Source organism: Juglans microcarpa x Juglans regia, chromosome 7D (genome assembly GCF_004785595.1).
Source record: "Juglans microcarpa x Juglans regia isolate MS1-56 chromosome 7D, Jm3101_v1.0, whole genome shotgun sequence".
In the NCBI taxonomy this organism is placed as follows: domain Eukaryota; kingdom Viridiplantae; phylum Streptophyta; class Magnoliopsida; order Fagales; family Juglandaceae; genus Juglans; species Juglans microcarpa x Juglans regia.
In genome coordinates, this window is record NC_054606.1 from 9,955,000 (window position 1) to 9,970,165 (window position 15,166).

The window sequence follows — 15,166 nt, forward strand, 5'->3', positions numbered from 1 at the left end:
CGTCGTCGAAAGGAACGTGGCTAAGGGGAGGCAGAGAATCCCTTAGGCTCTTCTCGAAAAGGAGGATTTTCAAGAAGACGCTATCGGGGTTCTTCTACACCCACACTCAAACAGCTACAATGCGCCGCACCTCGTTAGAAGTAGCTGACGAGCGCACCGCCTTGTCCTTTGGAACCCTCCTCTAGTTCGTCCACATAGGGAACTCGCAGCGGCTCACTTGACCCACTGGGAACTCCCACCCATGGCTAGACACAAAGAAGAACTTCGTAGACTAGTCCTTCACCTTGCGATACCTCGGCTCTAGTTTAACATGGGCATGTATTGCCCTAAAGCTATAGATGTTCCCCTTTTGTTGTAGCACCTTGTGAAGAGGAACTCATGGTCGGTATGGTCGACGTCATCTGGGTCAATTTCCAGCAGAGCATGCCACCAGATAATGCTGCAATGATGAAACGATAAACTAAAGCAGTCTAGCAAGTCGCAAATAGGGCAACAAAAAGGCAACCTCAAGCCGTACAAAAACATGGAATAAAATAGGGTCAGTCGTGAAGAATGACCCTCAACATCGACAGCACCCTCGTTTGGACCAGGGACCTCGAAAAGCACTGATTCCGGCGTCTGGTAAGTGAGGGCTAGCGAAGCCAGCATCGTCACAGAGGCATTGGAACACCAACTGTTGCCCCCGAAAGATAGTCCAGCGTCAGTATCACCCCCACCCGAAGCCCTAGATTGAGTGAATTTCTCAGAAGCCATCAATGTAGAAGTAGAAGGTAATAGGGGAAGGAGAAGAGAAAAGGCAAAGAAAGAAAAAGTTGGAAAAATAGGGATGGCAATAGAGCTACATCACGATGAAAGGAAAGGGAACTCTAACCCCAACCGTGTTTATATAGGGGAAAGGCAACGATTGATCTCCCACATCCCATGACAGAAGGGAGAAGTATGAAACGCTTCGACGCGACGCGAATGCAAAGAGCCACTTGGCACCTTCAACATTAATGAACTTGAAAAGACGCCATCAAAATTATCAAAAGGAGAGCCAACAAGAATGAAGGGGAAGCGTTACCAGGATAACCAAACGACAAGAACCTCTCCGAATTTCGAAATCGTGTACACGTCAGCAGAGGGATCTCGACCTCAGAAACAAAGCAAGCTCAAGTAATAAATAATTCCTACCGTACTCGTCTAGTGGGAATTAGCAGGGTAACTGTGAGAGAATTCCCCTCAGTTCCAAAGGGCTTGAGAATAGCAACTAGGGGAACTAAAACCAAAGGCCCAGCCTAGAACAAATAAAGTCTCCAACCCGACCAATAGGCGGGCTCCTCTGGACGCAACTTGCATGAGGAAGTATGCTGCAGGGGATGAGACTCATCAACCTGGAAACCCCTCAAGTAGTGTCCAGCTCTTAAGTGCTTGTCCATATAGTGGGCATAATATACGGGGAACCCTCGATCTTCTGACAGAAGGGATATCAACGGACCACCAAGGATGCTAGCGGGGAGGGGGAAATCGGAAATCACGCCGCATTAATGACACCATTACCCGAGCTACACCCTACATTAATGACGACGTCGCAGAGCCATTCTGACAAATGGAACAGTACGAAGGACACAGACTTCATGGGGGCAGACATGATCTGTCTCCTATAATTATGGTATAAATAGCAAGTCTCAGGTACGAGAAAACTCTCTCTGATCCTAAGACTCTTTCACTTATTTATAAACTTCTAAAAGAATTCACTAACTTTGGCATCAGAAACTCCCTGGCCCCAAGGCCGCTCTCTCCTAGTTGCTTCATTCCTTGTCTTTTGCAAGCCTATTCTTGAAGACCTGAGTTGTTGAAGTCTGGCCTAAGGGTGTGCGAAACACGACGTTAACACACGACAGCTGTTAGAGATCAAGAAAAGGGCAAAACATCAACTTCTGTTAAAACCACCTTTGTTTACACCTCAAATCTGAATCTTGGAGGAGCTACAACAGCAAAAATTGTAATTGAACAAGAAACATAAAAATAAAAATAACCTTAAAAAGATTGCAGTTGAAGGAGATTCTCAAGTGATCACAAAGAGAATTGCTACAGATACAAAGAAATTACATAAAAGTAGACTCACAAACTGACGTGACTTCACATGATACGTTAGATCTACTTTATACTAAAAGTAACTTTACAATCTAATATACTGTATCAAGCTATATCAGTTTATGAATTTACTTTTGTACAATCCCTTTGTGGCTAAAATCTTTCTCGATCACAAATGCCAAACTCCATCAAACACTTTTTAAACATTATGTAATATGCACCATTAATGTCGGTATGCAGAACGTGCAGAGACGTTGATACAGCACGTTCATTTCGTACTCATACAAAAATATAACAGCTTTAAAGTATATTAGTTTCAGGTATATGTGGGGAACCTTAACAAAGACGTGCTCACATTCTCTAACATTCAAACTTGTACTGTCTTTTCAGTGTCTGTTTGTTCTTTCTACTTTTTTATTTAGTTGACCAGAATACATAATTTCCCACACATTTAAATTGGTTCAAAGAATGTAGAGTTGGAAGGTCTATGTTAAGGCAACATGCAAGGGTCTTATTTCGGAACACAAAAGAAAACAGAACACAAAAAAGTTACAAATTTTCTTGAATCTATTATTAGACGTACGGCTAACTTGAAACCTTCGATTACTTTTCATTCCTTCCTCACCAATTTCAGCTCCCCCACCCATTGTCTGTTTCTCTCTCCTTCGCAAATTGACATTCCAATTGCAACTACTCCTTTCTCTGTCTTCTTCTTCTTCATTGATCCAACTTGTCAATCCTCTCACCAAGCGAAGCCGAAGAGACAAACACATTTATATATTTTGTTTCTTCATGGTGTGCATGAACATCTCAGAAATAGTGGCCGGTGAGAACTCGTCGGAATGGGTTCTTCAAGGCATTGAGATTGATCAAATGGTGGATGTTCCCATAGAAGACGACAGCGACGACGAGACGGAGAGCATAATGTCGAAATCTTCCAATGAAATACTCTTGAAGAGAAGCAACCACAGTGTAAGGAAGAGGAATGGAGTCCAGGGCAGTGTTCCTAGGATGGGAAGGATGGCATCAGGGGCTGCAAGAGGGCTTAAGAGCTTACGTTTCCTTGACAGGACAATAACAGGGAAGGAAACCGATGCATGGAAGTCCATTGAGAGACGCTTCAAACAGCATGCAGTTGATGGGAGGCTCTCCAGAGACAAATTTGGAACCTGCATAGGTAAGTTCATCAGAAACATGATGTACATGTTTGGTATCTTCTTCTTCTTTGTTCTTTGAATAGAGCACAAGGTGGGACTTTCGAGACTTTCTGTTTTGCAGGAATGGGAGCAGAATCAAAGGACTTTGCTGGGGAGTTATACGATGCCTTGGCTAGGCGTCGGAACATTAGTGCAGCTAACGGGATTACTCTGGGAGAATTGAGGATCTATTGGGAAGACATGACTAATCACGACATCGATTGCCGGCTTCAGATATTCTTTGACATGTAAAAGAACTTTTTTTTTCTGTCTTTGACATGGCCACAATTAAGACACACAAAACAGAAGGATTTTAATGTTTATGGGGGTTTTTCAGGTGTGACAAGAATGGAGATGGGAAGCTGTCAGAGGATGAGGTGAAGGAGGTGAGTAAATGCACCATATGAAGTTCTTTGTAGTTTTATTTTTACTCTTCCAATGGTCTCTGTGTTTGATTGCTAAAAGTCCTTATGGAAAAGGTTATAGTTTTGAGCGCCTCAGCAAACAAACTAGCAAATCTTAAAAAGCAGGCGGCAGAATATGCAGCTTTAATCATGGAAGAGCTTGACCCTGACCATCAAGGGTATATAGAGGTATTCAATTCTACTCGAGCCCTTTTTCTTCATGTTCTTCTTGTTATTGGCGATCTTGGTGTGTAGAGGAAAAGAATCTCCCCTAAATATTTGGTATAAACAGATGTGGCAGCTAGAAACTCTACTAAGGGGAATGGTGAGCTCCGAAGAAAACAAACAGCTTGCCAAGAAAACACAAACTCTAACAAGAGCCATGATCCCCAAGAAATACAGAACTCCTGTTAGCAGATTTGTATCCGAAACTACAGAGCTTATCCATGAAAACTGGAGGAGAATATGGGTTATAACATTGTGGTTGACGGTTAACTTAGTCCTTTTTGTCTGGAAGTTCAACGAATACAGGCACAAAGGGGCATTCCAAGTCATGGGTTCTTGTATATGCTTTGCCAAGGGTGCAGCAGAGACCCTAAAGTTCAATATGGCTCTCATCCTCCTTCCTGTTTGCAGGAAAACCCTAACTAAGCTTAGATCAACTTTTCTCAGTAGCTTATTTCCCTTCGACGATAATATAAACTTCCACAAGCTTGTCGCTCTAGCAATAGCAATTGGAACCTTTGTTCACATAATAATGCATGTGAGTTGTGATTTTCCAAGATTGATTTCATGCCCACAAGGGAAATTTATGATAATTCTTGGGTCTGAATTCAATTACAAGCAGCCAAATTATGTAGATTTGGTGAAAAGTATCCCAGGTCTAACCGGCATTCTAATGATCGTTATAATGACTTTCTCCTTCACGCTGGCACTGCATTCGTTTAGGAAAAATGTCATCAAGTTACCATGGCCATTCCACCATTTGGCGGGGTTCAATTCCTTCTGGTATGCACATCACCTGCTGGTTCTGGCCTATATCCTCTTGGTCATACATGGCTATTTCCTCCTCCTCACAAAGGATTGGCACAGTAAGACGGTAAGTAAGGTTTTTCAGTATTAGATTGTCTTGGTATTTTCAATCACGAATTTTTAAGTAACAGAGGACAATCCTTCTATACCGATGACATGCTAAGATTTGATTTGCCATGTTTAAATTTCTCTTACAAATCAAATCATGTAATGTTATCGATGCAGAGGGCATGCTTGTTGATGAATAATCTCATATTGTTTGCGGACAAAGTCTTGGGCATATTTAAAAGGAATGAACAATCCTCTTTTGTTGAACCGATTTTATGAGATGAGTTAGGTCCATGAATTTCTTCATAATATCAGAGTTTGCCACAGGACGAATGAGGCTCATATTACTTACTCCGTGACAAGGATCCAGAAAAATATTGGCCCGCACATGAGGGAGGGTGTTGAGAAATAATCTCACATTGCCTATGGACAAGGTCTTGGGCATGTTTATAAGGAATGAACAATCCTCTCTTTAGAACCGGTTTTATGATATGAGTTAGGTCCATGAATTTCTTCATTTCTACATTGACTTGTAAATAGACATTGTTGTTCCCCTAATCTTTTTCTAGTCTTAATTTGAAATTTATCTTACAAATCAACTTCTACCATGTTATCGGTGCGGAGAGCATGCCCTTGACACCGGCTTTCAAGTATAGAACAACTTTTGCAACATTTCAGGGTTGTTGTTCTCCTAATCACTTCTCAGTCTTAATGTCTCCAAAACTCCTTTTAGATCTCACAAAATGTTGTTTCTTACTTCATACACACAATCCATATTCTAAATTATCCCCAAGAACCACTAATTATCTAGTTTGATACCTATGCCTGATTGCAGGCCATAGCTGAAAAGTGTGCTGAAAACATGCGTATGATCATTTCTTTTCTCTGCAGACATGGATGTATCTCGTTGTACCTGTACTATTCTATGCTAGTGAGAGAGCTTCTACAATAATTAACGAAATCAATCACCGAGTCAACATCATTAAGGTAAGTACCATCAACATCATGACAAAGTTCTCCACTAACTGAGAAAAATACATCGTACTGATCCTGTTTCTTGTACGTTGCAGGCCATTATATACACAGGAAATGTTTTAGCACTATACATTAGCAAGCCTCCAGGATTTAAGTACAAAAGTGGAATGTACCTTTTTGTTAAATGTCCAGATATATCAAGTTTTGAATGGTAATAAATAAGATTTATATATATATATATATATATATATATATATATATATAGTGAAATTAAACATGCTGCAACAACTCTTTAACTCACTCCAGTTCTCATTTGTTACAGGCATCCTTTCTCCATCACTTCAGCTCCAGGAGATGACTACTTGAGTGTCCATATACGGACCTTGGGGGACTGGACTAAAGAGCTCAAAAACAGATTCGCACAGGTGATTTGTGTATATTATCATTCCTAAACCGCAATACCAAGTTATATTTCCTGAGATGTAATCTGAATCATAATCATAGGGTTCCAGTGATTCCTTGTGCTTGATTTCTTCACCTTGTCAAACATTCCTCAAAAAAATGCAGGTCTGTGAGCCCCAAAGTACCCAAGCGAGAAGAGGAAGTCTCGTGAGAATGGAAACTAAAGCACATCCAAACTACGAGCATTCACAAGCAGGGTGAGCAGAGAATCCTAGACAAAACGTTTCACAATTCTTGGTGTGGTATCATAGTTCAAACTTCCTCTGTTCTGTCACAGATATCCAAGGATCCTCATCAAGGGACCATATGGAGCCCCAGCTCAGAATTACAAGAAGTATGACATCCTTTTGCTCATAGGTCTAGGTATCGGGGCTACTCCATTCATCAGCATTATAAAAGATCTCTTAAATCACATCAAGCCAAATGACCTTGAAGATGTAAGTAGAAATGAAAATCCGATATATATATATATATATATATATATATATATATATATATATATATATATATATTGATTCAAGGTGTGTGAACGTATATGGAATTGACATTGAAAAAGAGACTAAACTAATGCAGGATTCAATGCACAGCAATTCTTTGGGAGCAAATAAAAAATGTCCTGAAAGAGCATATTTTTATTGGGTAACAAGGGAACAAGGCTCCTTTGAGTGGTTTAAAGGTGTCATGGATGGTATTGCAGAGTACGATCACAATGTATGTTTCCAACATAGAACACCTCCGGTTCATATTTCCTCCATTTACATTAATCAATTGACTAGAACCTTTGTGTATGTTGCAGCATGTAATAGAAATGCACAACTACCTGACTAGTGTCTACGAAGAAGGAGATGCAAGATCTGCCCTTATTTCCATGGTGCAGCAACTACAACATGCTAAGAATGGAGTTGATGTTCTCTCTGAAAGTCGGGTATTGACTCAGTAAACAAAAACTGTCATGTCAATGTCACGCACTAGCAGTAAATTTCATACATGTTTTTTAACATGTCATTGCCGCAGATACGAACGCATTTTGCAAGACCCAACTGGAAGAAAGTCTTTTCTGACTTGGCAAACACGCACCAATCTTCTCGAATAGGCAAGTATTTTTCGGATGATTTAAGAAAAACTTATAAGAATTTCTCTGGAGCCTCAGTTATAAAATATTACTCCTAATCGGTTACTTAATGATTGGTATTGTTTCAGGTGTGTTCTACTGTGGAAGTCCCACGCTTACCAAACCAATAAAGAAACTTTGCCAAGAATTTAGCCTAAACTCGTCAACTCGCTTCAATTTCCACAAGGAGAACTTCTAGTTTAGCTATTTTCAAGCTGCAAAACATTTAGCAAACAGGACTTTTTTTTTTCAATTTAGTTAAAGATGTTCCGCCTGATCTTGTTATTACTACTTGACATTCGACAAACTAGATGTGTACAAAGCAGAGAAAAATTTTGATTAGGATTTTCTATATGGTTTAGCGCCTTTGTGTTAGCTTCTGCTGCTAAGCTCACATTCATGGCCCTTTAATATTCTCTGAAAGGTTTATGAAATATCTCTTTTGAAAATCATGGTTCATACAGAACAACAGCGGGCCACACTTTTGTGCAACACCGCCATGCGCAATAGTAGTTTGTTAGTCCTATAAATATGTAGTTTTTACTGCACAACTATTCAAGACATTATTACATCAAAGATATTCATATTCAACTCGTTCCTTCAAGCTTCAAACTAAATAAATAAAAAATAAAACAAACCTTCCTTCACGATCTACATGAACCAGAACAGAACCGACTACCCAAAGTCTTCAGATCCAGTCCAAAGCAAAAGAGCCTTTCCTTGTTCTCAACTCACTTTGAGTTAATAAAACTTGCACAAAATTGGCCCAACTCCCCATGCTATTGACTGCTCCAAATTGTTGCAGGTAACCCATTTGAGAAATGAAATTTACAGTCATAAAATGTACAATGCACTCTTTTTAAAAAGAGTGAGTAAATATGAGATTCATATGAAAAAATTATGAGTTCTGCTAAATACAGTCACTTTTGCATACTACTTATACATTCTACTTATGTGATTGGCTGAAATAGTTATTTTATATTAAAAAAAGTGATACAATCAATTACATTAGTGGAGTGCGCAAGGAGTACGAAAAAATGACTATACATAGAATTTCTGAAAAATTAATTTTTTAATGATGGATCCCACTCTTTTTGAAAAAGAGTGTGTGGCACAGCCGGCGCTTGCATAATCCATAATTTTATTTATCATTACTCGACCCGTTTTGACCAGGTTCCACTTCACTTTTCGCCCTCTGCCTGATCAGTTCAAGATTTATTTTTACAATCATTATTAGACGTTACTCTCGAAGTAGTTGATAGTTTTTTTCTCATTTTACACAAATTCTTGGATCGTTTTTCTAATTAATCTGTTTTTGCTCTATCTGAACAAATGATCTCTACTTACAAATTAACATTAATCAAATTAAGTACGTTGAAAGTGCCTAAGTTGCCAATAAGAGGGTTTTTCTTTAGCAACGCCGGCACATGCAAATAATGCTGGCGTGGACGAGAGTGAAAGTTATAGATCGAAGGCAACAATCTTAGTAAGGGAAGTAGGCCGTAACACAATATATAGGCGTTATTAAGAGTTACCACAAGCCGTATTAATGTTGGTTGTGGCAGCTGACCGCAATGCAGAGATCTAGAATATTGATAATTGAAGTGTATGATCTGTCCAAGGGTGGCGATGTGTGAGACTACTCGATTGATCAGTACTACTATATCTCTCCATTAATTCTCCCTTTCGCATGGCCTTTTTTTAGACCTCAATTGATGGAGTGCACTTCATTGTACATAATCAGGATCGAGCTTCAATCTGCTGATCTATCGTTGTTGGAACTAATAAATTAAATAATTAAAATTATCTCTTTCTATTTGTTTAATCTTTTAAAACCAAAGATGGTTTAAGATAAATATTGATTTAATGGCCGTCAACTAAATTTTAGTATATACATGATTTCCCTTTTGAATCTTAATTTTGAAATCGGGTTTGAGTATAATTACTCTTCATAGTTATACCCTATAACAGTAACCAGTAAGGATAATGATAGGCTTACTACTTCCTACCATCTATTTACTACTCATTTTAATTTTTTTTTTACTTAATGATTAACGAAGTGATTATTAGTAGTTGTATATTTTTTTAATTTTTTTAATGATTAAAGATGTTAACAAATTCTTAAAAGAAAATAATAAAAAAGATAAAAATTTCAAATATATTATAAAATAATAAAAAAAAATGTAGGAGATAGTATACCTATATATCTTTAGAGAAATGATAAACTACCAGCTATTGAATAAAATAATATTTTTTTAAATTTGATTTTGCTTTCTGATTTTGATTTGATGTATCTAAAATTTGAAAAAATTATATTTTATAAGAAAGTAGTAGATAAATTGTAAATGGGTTGTTAGTGTATCACTACTCATATCTTTATCCAGCTAGTAATGCGTTGGGCCATTGACTTGTCTTCAACAAAAAGCTGATCTTGACCATGTCTTAAGTGCCAGTTTACAATATATAAGGCAGCTAAGATGCATGAGCTGAAAATCAATATATAGGACAAAAAACAAAAACGAAACGCCATTATCAAGCCCATTAATGCAGATTTCAACTTTTGAAAATACACAGTGCAAATAGGTGGTGCTGCTGGACAAGTACTGAAGTACCCCATTACTAATTTACTCATTAGACAATTGAGATCTTTCTCACCCTAGCTAGCGCCTAGAAGAGAAGCATTACGGAAACCAAGACAAATAAATAAAAGTCAGAGAGAGAGACAGATGCAGGAGGATAATGACCAAGAAATTTTAATACTAGAGACAATCTTGCTTGGATGTGGCACTGCACTCTTCTTTGAGATTGGTGGCTGTAACAGGGAAGAGTTCAAGGGTCTGAAGGGGTCTAGTGCAACAGTAGGAGATTGGACCCATCTCCACCGTAGCATTCCCATCATAGCCGTACGTTGTAATCGTGGATTTCTCTATGATCTCGGCCCTCTGAGGGATGTCTACCTTCCATGTATGATTCATTGGTTGGGTCGATGCACCTGCAACTCCTTCCTATTCCAAAATATAACCCGTAAAAAGAGTTCATGGAAGAAGGAACGCAATCACATGTTCTTTGCCTTTCTATACGAATCTCTTCTTTCAGTCATTGCAATATATCTTTAATATTAAAAAAAAAATCATAAGAAATAAAAAGGAAATGCAGGTGTATGCACTGCGAGTAAATAAACATGAAACACCATGTTACAAGTATCTAAACATACTTCTTGTGGCCATGTGGGTATAGGAGTATTGATAAAAAGATCATGCATAATTAATAATCGGAATGAGCAACAGAAGATTTTATTGATGTTCTCGAGTTGTTCCCATGGATTTCACTTTATAATAATGAAAACATGAAAGAAAAGGCCTTCTGAAAAGAGAATCAACATAAAAAGCACTCAACAGAGTGTTCTTGCATGCCTACGGCCCACAGGAAGAGCATGCAAAAGACTCTGCTCGCATGTCTAACCTAATTCATTATTTGGATGGAGTCAGACGTACTGACAAACGCCAGTACTCTCAAATCAATTTGAAAGAAAAGTTTACCCTTTCCACATTATTCCCCTGCAATAGGTGGCAGTAGCTAATTCAATCGAATGAGAATTATATTGCTTTACCGACCCTCATACAAGATGAACAAGATGTGTAGCTAACTTAGCAACTGAAAGTTGAACAAGTTAAGAACAATAAAAAAAGATTAATACCTGAGGAAGAAAGTTAACAGAGCTGTCAAAGAAGAAAAGTTGGGGAAGAGCAGAAGAACTAGGAGACTCATAGTAGCCAGGAAATCGATCATTTGACTGATTCATGTGGTAATAATGATGGAGTTGCTGTTGCTGCTGTAGTTGCAATTGCCTACTGACTTTCCTTCTGAGCTTCTGTCTATCCCTTGCCTTGTGGTTCTGAAACCAGTAGAAGACATTCTTGCCTTCAATCTTGCCATAGAAAGAGAGGTTGGCTGTGATCTTTTGTATCTGAGAAGCATTGGGAGTTCTAATGCCACTCCTGTACATCTCTTCCAAGATCATGAGTTGCTCTGAGGTTGGGCACCATCTAGATGAAGCTACTGGGGACATCTTAATTTCGTGCTCTTGAATGGTGTTAATTTCTAATTGGGAAGGCCAGGGGTAGTACTGGGGGAGGGTTGAAAGTGATGAATAAATAGATGGCAGAGATAGAAAGGTACAGTAGAATAGGAGCCAGGTGAGAGACAAAAGGGTGGGAGATCTAGAGGTAGAGAAGGGCAGATGATGATCATGGATGAATGTAAAGAGATGTTAAATGAGAGGAAAAGGTGGCAGTAGTACTACTGCATGCTGATGGATGTTTCCCTAGCTAGCTAAGCCAGCCAGCTAGGGAAAACCCATGATGATCAGTGAATTTAGAATTCTTGAATGATTCTGTCATCATCACCTTGTTATTATTTACTGTCTCAACAGAATGAATAAGACGAGATAAATAGGGTTTTCTTTTTCTTAGCACTCGGCAGAAAGTTAGTCGGATTCAGACGAAGGTCTTCTTAAATGCTAGTATATGGTACTTGCTGTTGAAGCGCGTAACCACACGCCTCACATAATATATCCTGCTAATGATTTGACGCCTCGACAAAATTGTGAAAAATGTTCGGCCCTTTATAGAAATATTTTTAAAAACAAACGACTTTTATGGATAGACAAAATCATCTCATCTTATCATTATAATTTTTTTAAATTCTCATACAAAATATAATAAATAATTCAACTTTTTTAAATACTAAAATAAAAATTATATTAAAAAATTATATTCTATAAATATTTTATTTAACTTTCAATAAAACATCTCATTTCATCTCATCTTATCTTAATTGTGTAACCAAATGAGGACTTAATCCTATCAATTTATAAATATAATTTTATAAATTTTTTATGTAAACATGTCACTTCTCTTCTCTACTAAAAAATTAATTCCTATTATGCAGTAGTGCATGACAGTCATGTACATGTGTTAGTTTGTTTTCTATCCAAGAGAATACTCTAGTCACAAAGTGTTTACATAAAAATAATTTCGCAAATTGATATATCTTGCTGTGCTCTGTCAAATTATAAAGTTAATTTTATTATAATGCAGATATGATGACTCACATAAAACCACATCAGTTTGCAGGATTAGTTTTGTGTAATCCCTTTATGAGTGTAGTGCTCCTCTTTACCCAAGGTCCATATGATATTATAAATGAGCAATGCTACGTACAGTCTCCAAATGGAGATTGAATTGCAAGCCTAGTTACTTTTGTCTTTAATTTTTTTTAAAATTACAATAATGTCCTTATCAAAATGGTACTTTTTTTCTATTTAATGAAGGGTTTGCATATGCAGTCTCTAAATAGGGACTGCAAATAGAATTTCTCATTATAAATTATGCTAGTGGATCAAGCTGCTGATCTTAGTGTATTTCTTTTTTTTTTCTTTTAAGTATTTTTTTAATATCTTTATTCATTAAGAAAAAATTTAAAAAATATACAATTTCACAAATAGTTACTTTCTTAACCATTAAGTAAATTTTTTTTTTAAAAAAATTAAAAAATTAAAAAGAATAGTAGAAATGTAGTAGAAGAGTAGTAAGGCTATCTTTACCTCATGCCAGAACTTTCAATTCAAGATAGTCCTACATATTATCTCCCCCTTTATTAATAATTTCTAATTGTTTTGATCTAATTTTTTTTTTGTATTAATTTTTTAGAGTGTTTGATATATTTTCTACGTGTTTAATTGAGCTCCCACATGACACCAATCTGGTACGATATATACTAGTAAAAATTTCACATGTAAGGCACGTATGTCTAGTTGAAGATGGCGTAACTAACCAGTATGTCGGTCGGACATGTCTTGCTTGATAATCCCTGTAAGAGTTATTTATTTGCGATGCTCGAAATTTTCAAGTAGTGTGTCCGTCGCATTGGATTTGCTCAATGATTTGGAGCAATGATTATTTTCTTATAATGTTTAAAATTCTTGAGCAATGTGTCAATTGGACTTGCCTTGCTCAGTGATCTCACACAAGTTAAATTCTTTCCCTACTTGCTCAAGTATCTGTCGTATTGGACTTTCTTAGTGATCTTAAGCAAGAGTTATTTTCTTACAATGCTCAAAATTATCGCGCAATGTGTCGATCGAAATGGCCCTGTTCGGTGATCCCAAACTTGCTTGGTGATATCAAGCAAGGTTTATTTTCTTGTGATGCTTAGAATCTTCAAGCAATATGTCAATTGAACTAATCTTGTTCTGTGATCCCAAGCAAGGGCTAAATTATTGTGCAATGTGTTGGTTGAACTATGATGTGCAATGCATGTACATCCAGTATAGGTGTTGCCCTATTTTTTATATAGGAAAATATAATTTTTAAAATTCAAATCAATTAGCACTAATTATTAAGACCGAGAATTATTGAGAAAAAATAATAATTGTTAATATAATAAGAAACTAAACAATGTGAAAGTATTTTAGAGTTTTGTCAATTATAAAAAGTAATTTTAAATCAATAGTAGCAAAGGTAGCAAACCAATGATGATATGTGAATCAAAACATGGTTTCTGAACAAGCACTATAAGAAAATCTAGTTTTTGCAGCTAGAATTTTTTCTGGTGAATAAAATTTTGACGCAAAAAGGTATTTTAGTCGCTTTATTTCAGACGAAGAAGAGTTGATAGTGAAAAAACTACTTTTTGCAGCGAAAATAGTGTCACTGCAAATAATTTGGACGGAAACAACTTATTGCCACGATTTTTATTTTTTTACGGCAACATTATTCTACCACTAAAAAAGTTTGGTACACTACAATGATATTGTCCTCGCAAAAGATCGCGATTTAAAACCTAACCTGAAATCTCTCTTTTTTCTTCTCTCTCACTCTGTTCCTCTTTCTCTCTTGCGATCTCCTCTCTGCCCTAACCTTTCCCATTTCCAAGAAACCCATGCCCTCACCCAAAAGCTTCTAACCCTCCACCCCCTTTTTTGTTCTCCCTATGTTCCTCTTTCTCTCTCGCGATCTCCTCTTTGTACTAACCTTCCCCATTTCTAGAAAACCCATGCCCTAACCCAAAAGCATGAGCTACCATTCCACCGCCACCTTTCGCACCAGCTATCCCCCTTTTCTCCACACTTTTCCTATGTTCGAAGCCTTCTCCCACAACTCTCGGCCACCCCTGCACTGACAAACACCTCTAACCCATTCTCACTCACCCTCTATGCTGAAATCCCTCACCCATGCCCTAACTCAAAAGTTAAGTCAAGAGGCATATATACAACCATTGTAGAGTTTAGTGCTTGTTAGCTACGTGCATGTATTTGTTTCATATATGATCAGGTTATCAAGGAGATAATTAACTTCTTTGATGAAGATAGAATTTTTTTTTTTTTTTTTTTTGGGTTCATAAAATTGATCTTCCCAACTCATGTATTGTTTTTTTACTATAAGTTTTACTATAAGAGTTGACATTGTTTGTATATATGAAGATGATCTTGAAAGCTGAATGCTTTGAACTAAACTAATGAAAATGTAAAATAGAAATGAACAAGAATAGAACGTCAGTTTGACATTCTTTAGTAAGCTAACTCTTATAATTGGACCACATTTTTTTAAATGTCTACGGACAGAAAAATTATTAGATGGTCTTATTTCTAAATAACTCATACCATATGGTATTATTCATAAAAAAACAATCGCACATGAACCTAACCTAAGCATGTCAAGGGACAAGGGGATGACCAAATTTACCTAAAATTTACTCAAAAGAAATCTCAAAGGTAAAAATGTGATTTTATTTAAGAGACAAAACAATTTAATTAAGGCAAAATAGACAATAAGAAAAAGATTAAAAAAAAAAAAAAAGAA

General features: G+C 37.0%; 2 protein-coding genes across 2 annotated transcripts; one reads left to right on the forward strand and one right to left on the reverse strand.

Annotated features, from left to right (window-relative positions):
- Positions 1-2,792: 2,792 nt before the first annotated feature.
- LOC121239690 (putative respiratory burst oxidase homolog protein H) lies at positions 2,793-8,097 on the forward strand. The gene is made up of 14 exons (XM_041136978.1): positions 2,793-3,253; positions 3,355-3,520; positions 3,610-3,658; positions 3,752-3,865; positions 3,969-4,775; positions 5,648-5,743; positions 5,827-5,942; positions 6,054-6,156; positions 6,299-6,390; positions 6,471-6,630; positions 6,752-6,904; positions 6,990-7,118; positions 7,208-7,286; positions 7,394-8,097. Exons 1-14 carry the CDS (start codon positions 2,869-2,871, stop codon positions 7,501-7,503), a joined length of 2,559 nt encoding a protein of 852 aa, XP_040992912.1. The 5' UTR covers positions 2,793-2,868; the 3' UTR covers positions 7,504-8,097.
- A 1,732-nt stretch (positions 8,098-9,829) lies between these two features.
- Positions 9,830-11,698, reverse strand: LOC121238395 (WUSCHEL-related homeobox 3-like). The gene is made up of 2 exons (XM_041135241.1): positions 11,002-11,698; positions 9,830-10,309 (listed from the first exon to the last, which is right to left on the reverse strand). Exons 1-2 carry the CDS (start codon positions 11,371-11,373, stop codon positions 10,064-10,066), a joined length of 618 nt encoding a protein of 205 aa, XP_040991175.1. The 5' UTR covers positions 11,374-11,698; the 3' UTR covers positions 9,830-10,063.
- Between the last annotated feature and the right edge of the window lie 3,468 nt (positions 11,699-15,166).